Source organism: Diabrotica virgifera, chromosome 4 (assembly GCF_917563875.1).
Source record: "Diabrotica virgifera virgifera chromosome 4, PGI_DIABVI_V3a".
Classification (NCBI taxonomy): domain Eukaryota; kingdom Metazoa; phylum Arthropoda; class Insecta; order Coleoptera; family Chrysomelidae; genus Diabrotica; species Diabrotica virgifera.
In genome coordinates, this window is record NC_065446.1 from 156,557,424 (window position 1) to 156,563,423 (window position 6,000).

The 6,000-nt window shown below is 34.6% G+C and overlaps 1 protein-coding gene across 1 annotated transcript in view; it reads left to right on the plus strand.

Annotated features, from left to right (window-relative positions):
- LOC114342090 (uncharacterized) overlaps window positions 1-4,716 on the plus strand; it is a 117,755-nt gene extending 113,039 nt beyond the window's left edge. The window contains exon 3 of the mRNA XM_028292883.2: window positions 4,341-4,716. Coding sequence (XP_028148684.2) covers window positions 4,341-4,600 — 260 coding nt within the window. The 3' untranslated portion in view covers window positions 4,601-4,716. The remainder of the gene's footprint in view (window positions 1-4,340) is intronic.
- Window positions 4,717-6,000: the final 1,284 nt, after the last annotated feature.

The window sequence follows — 6,000 nt, forward strand, 5'->3', positions numbered from 1 at the left end:
AGTCTTTCAACTACTAAATATAAAAGTCTAAATGTAACATCAGGACTTGCACAAGGAGACCCCTTATTACTGTTGCTATTCAATTTTTCCTTAAAATAGGTATAAGTAAAATACCATCTGGGCTGACAGGTGGATTTGCGAATCCAGGATCAAAACTATTTTTGGCCTTTGCTGATGATCTAAGTGCAGTCGCTATTTTACAAGAGATGTGAGAGAGGTATTTTTACAACTTGGTGAAGGAACAGATAATCTGGGTCTTCGAATAAATGAAGAAAAGACGAAATACATGCTAGTAACAAAAATCCAATAATAAGAGTCAGACAGAATATAACTATTAATCACCACAACTTCGAAATAGCAAAAGAATTTCAATATCTAGGGGCGGTAATCGCAGATGACAACCACAAAAAAGAGGTCTCATCAAGGATAGCTGCGTGGAATACAGCATTATACTCCCTATCATCATTATTAAGATCTAAGCCGCTAAAAAGACAATCTAAATTAAGACTGTACAGGCCATTTATTTGCCCTATTGTTACATAAGGAAGTGAAACACGGACTCTACATCAGCGGGAAATAAATAAGCTGCTGGTATTTGAAAGAATGGTTCTCAGAATGATATTTGGTCCTCAAAGAGATGAATTCACAGGAGAGTGGAGAAGGCGCCGCAAAGCTGAATTAATCACTGTGGAGTGTATGGTCCTGAAAATATCGTCTGACACAAAAGCTAAGATAAGATGGGCAGGCCATGTGGTAAGATCAGAGGAAGGTAGAGGTAAAAGAAAGTGTATTTTGAGAGAAGGTAGAAGGTCAGTAACAACTATGTTTGAAGGTGCGAAATTACAAAATATTCAGCTAGAAATGGCCAGACTAGACATTCCTATACTAGGTATATGCGAGACGAAATGGCTAGGGTCAAACATATTTGAGAGTAATGGATACATTGTATACCACTCGGGAAAGGCAGAAGGACCCAGACGTAACGGAGTCGCAATCATTGTCAGAGAAGAAATTCGTAACTGTATCCGAAATTTCGTCCCTTTCAATGATCGTATCATGATTATTCAGCTGCAAAATAAACTACTGAATATTAATATAATAGAAGTCTATGCTCCAACAGCTGACAAACCAGATGAAGAAATTGAGCAATTCTACAGCCAAATTAAACAAATTCTCCGGAGCACAAAAAACATGAAGCTACAATTATTATGGGAGACTTCAACTCAAAAGTTGGTGCCGAAATTACACAAGATATAACCGGAAAGTATGGACTTGGAGAAAGGAACGAAAGAGGGCAAAGACTAATACAGTTCTGCCAAGAAGAGAAATGCATTATAGCAAATACTTTGTTTCAGCAACCTAAAAGACGACTATATACCTGGAAATCTCCAGCTGATCAAGAGGGAAAGATAGTCAGAAATCAAATTGACTACATTATCATTAATAGAAGGTTTAGAAACAGTATTACATCTGCAAAAACATACCCAAGTGCAGACGCAGCAACTAACCATAATCTGCTCTGTGCTGGATTCAAACTAAAACTAAAAAGAATAAAAGCCCCCACAACGCAGAAGAAACCTAATACTCGACTCCTAAGAAATGCCGTAATATCAGATGAGTTCGGAAATAAGATAAATCGTGAGATTAAAAACAGTTAGAAAGATCTGGACAAGAAAATATCGGTCAAAATCTAGATATCATGAATTCCGCCATGGTCACCATAGCAAACGAAGTTTTGAAACCAGAAAAAGAACCAATAAAGAAAAAGGATTGGATGACCGATAAAATACTAGACCTTATTCAACAAAGAAGAAATTGGAAAAACAAAGACGAGATTCGGTATAGAGATATATCGACAAATAAGATACGAGGTTAAGCGAGCAAAAGAGGACTGGATGGAACAAAGATGTCGTGAAATGGAAGAACTACAAAGAAAACATGACGAGTTTAATATACATAAAAAGCTTAAAGAAATTACCTACACTCAAAGGAAAAGAACTCCTCACTTTATGAGAAACTCCAAAGGTAAAATAATTCTCGACTTGGATGAAAAAAAGGAAGAATGGACTAACTATATAAAAGAGCTCTTCCTGGATACGAGGCCACCACTTAACACCACAAAGTATGCGAATACTGGTCCTAGTATTTTAAAAGCGGAAGTAGAGAAAGCCATCAAACAGAGCAAAAATGGGAAATCTCCAGGCCCTGACCAAATACCATCAGACTGGCTCAAACTTCTGGATGACGACAATGTCTCACAACTAACAAACATTTATAACCATATATACGAGACTGGCATGATGCCACAGATATGGTTAGAGTCTACATTTATTCCACTCCAAAAAAGCCTATTACATCATCATGTAAAGACTTTAGACTAATTAGTCTCATGAGCCACTCTCTCAAGCTACTTCTTAAGATAATTCTTAATAGAATCAAGCAGAAATGTGAAGAGACAATGGGAAACAAACAATTCGGTTTCAGAGAAGGATTGGGAACAAGGGAAGCTTTGTTCTCAATGTTAACATTACTTCAACGATTATGGGAAGTACAGAAACCAATTTACGTCTGCTTTATAGATTTTGAGAAGGCGTTTGATAGAGTTCAACATAATAGGTTGTTTGAATATCTAGAAATGATTGGAATAGACGATAAAGATCTGAGACTTTTACAACATCTATATTGGTATCAAGAAGCTTCTATTCTGGTAGACGGCAAAGAAACAGACAAAATTTGCATTCAAAGAGGTGTCAGACAGGGTTGTGTGTTATCCCCAACTTTGTTTAACGTATACTCAGAAATAATTTTTAATGAAGCCTTGGAAGGACAATGTGGAGTTCGAATCGGGGGAGAAACTATTAACAACATGAGATATACAGACGACACCGCGATCATGGCTGAAAATATCGAAGATCTTCAATTCCTTATAGATCGAGTCACTAGGGAATGCTCCAATAACGGACTTAACATAAATGCAACAAAGACAAAGTTACTTGTGGTTAGTAAACAAGACGTCGGCCCTATGCAACTAATTGTCAATGATGAATCAATAACAAAAGTTAACCATTTTAAATACCTAGGATGTTGGATAAACGAGACACTAAATCCGGATGAAGAAATTAAAACTCGTATAGAAATTGCAAGAGGAGCATTTATGAAACTTAGATCTATTCTGAGCAACTCTCAGCTGAACTTACAACTAAGAATCAAGTTCCTAAAATGTTATGTGTATCCTGTATTACTAAATGGATGTGAAACCTGGATCATGAAGGTTAACATGATGAACAAATTAGAAGCCTTTGAGATGTGGTCGTATCGTAGAATGCTCAGAATATCTTGGGTTCAACGCATTTCAAACAGAGAAGTCTTAAACAGAGTAGGTCAAGGCGAAGGTGACTTAATGAAGATGATAAAAAAGAGAAAACTTGAATATCTGGGGCATATAATGAGAGGTAGCAGATACAGGATGCTGCAGTTAATACTCAATGGAAAGATCGACGGAAAAAGAGGAATTGGTAGAAAGAAATATTCATGGCTCCGAAACCTTCGTCAATGGATTGGTTTATCAGCAGATCAATTGTTACATGCCGCACAAGATCGAGAACGATATCGGCAAATTGTTATGGAAGCTACCCACGCCTAAAAATTTGGGCACGGTACTTAAAGAAGAAGAAGAAGGTCAGTAGGCCGTCCCAGAAAAAGATGGCAGGATGATGAAGAATGGAAGTAATTAGTAAAGGCTGCTTGTAGAATTATTTGCATATTTGAAACAATGTAATGAGGTGAACCATTTTATTTCACTTTAAAATTAATTCGTGAAATCTAAAAAGTGAGAGAAAAATTTATTTAATACCTTTTTGCACTTTTTAAATAATTGCGGCTCGTGAAAAATTTCAAATTTTGAAAAATGGCTCAGACTATCAAGGAGCTTGGCCACCTCTGTGCTATTAGATTAGAAACCTAAACTTTGTTCTTTATTGTTGAAAACTTTATCAAGAGTAAGAAGTACAAAATTAGTTATTTAAAAATCGTAAGCGCGCCACACGAAATTTAAACCACACTGGTCGAGAAAGATCGAATGAAACAATAAATAATAAATTAGTCATATGCACATGTATATGCTCATATTTTTGTAATGCTGTGTTGCATATGTTCCGCTCTCTACACATAATCATAAAATCATGCAGTCATTTAGTTAAACACTAGTACCTAGGAATATTGTTATACAATCACATAGTGTTACATTAATATTACATAAATGATGAACAGTACTTGACATTTTGATGTTTTATAGACTCGCCTAATAGTAATACAATTTTTTATTTTTACTTTTGTTGTAGATGATATCTTAAAAAATATAACCAGTTCTGTGCCAAATTCCTTTGGTCCACGCATTATCTACGCAAGTTATCAATACAGTGGTAACTATGAAATAATTCACACCAATACCGAATCCGAAGTTACCCCTAGTACAGCTAAGAAAAATAAGGACTTTGAAGAAATAGATTTTAATCATATTGGTAAAGAAATTCCAAAGACAGAAAATCATGGGTTTTCAGAAGTTGATGATCTAAATAGAGAAGCGGAAATTATCTATTAGTATTTTTTTGAATAATAATAAATTAATATAATATCAGATTTAAACTGTATAACTTTAATAACTTATAAAATTTTATTGTAAGTTTTAAGCTTTAGGTAATAAATAATAAAAAGTAATGAGAAGATGTGAAAATAAATGAGAAAGTCGGATTTTTGGTACAACGGGGACGTGGACGGGACGGAACACGTTGAAGGATCGTCCGATATGAAAAGCATTGGCTGATTTATGTTGCGATGGAACGGGGCGAAACCGGGAAGTGTCAAGGGCGTGCGATTTCTGTTGTTCAACACGCCGTGCCGTCCACGTCCCAGTGTAACATAAATAAGCCTTTATGAGTATTTTAAAAGGTACTCCATTAGTCAATAATAATATCAAAATTTTTCTTATAATAACTGAATTATAGATACTAATGCACATACATACAAATAAGATGTGCGTTGAACGTAATGTATTTATTTTGCTTTAAAAAATTTCATGAACTTTGGTTATTTAAAATGATATATTTTGCAGAAATATTGTTTCAAATTTGTCCGACTTCCACAATGTTTATGTAATAATAATTACCAAAAAAATCCTATTTAACCTTTCATAAAATTGACTAACGACAAAACTTGAAATAAAACTGGATGGTATTTACTAGTGGTGCATAAACACACCAGTCGTTTTTCTATATTTATAAGGAAATAAAAAAAATATTTTTTTTTGTTTTAATTGCATGAATTTAGGTACAGTGACAATCAGACGTTTATGAAAATTCTTTCTCATTTTTATAGTTTGTTGTTGAACATGGGATAGGATGGGGTTTATTTTTAGTAGATAGTAGCAATCTGATTCTCGAAGCGTGAACATGTACCGTCATTCAAAGCGCTAGAGAACTTCCTTATCTTAAAACTACCTAATTAACTAGTAATTATCCTATCAGCATCAAATATGTAATTGTTAAAGTAAAAAGTAACAAAAACTAAGTGATTAGTGAAACAAACAAAAGAAATATGTTCCCTTCGGGGAACTTATTAGGATTTGATAATAATGGCCAACCCATTTATCAACAAATGAATACTATAAAGGAGGTCCCAACAATAAAAAAACAGAACCATTTAAACCAAACAGCAGTAAAACCGCAAGTAGCATTTTTGTATTTTAATCAAACACCATCTAACCAGATAACAAATCAAATGTCATAACTAAACCAAATACCTATTCCAACCCAAATAGCTATACCAAACCAAGTACAATTTCCTAGTCAATCAACTGCACAAAATATTCAAAACACTCAAAACCCTATTCAGTCGCAATACACAACAATATCTCTCATCTCTCATCAACCGAAACAATAGAGTGCCTATAGAGTTGTCATAAGAGGATTACACCATTAGGTCTGGATCCCGCGTATGAAAAAA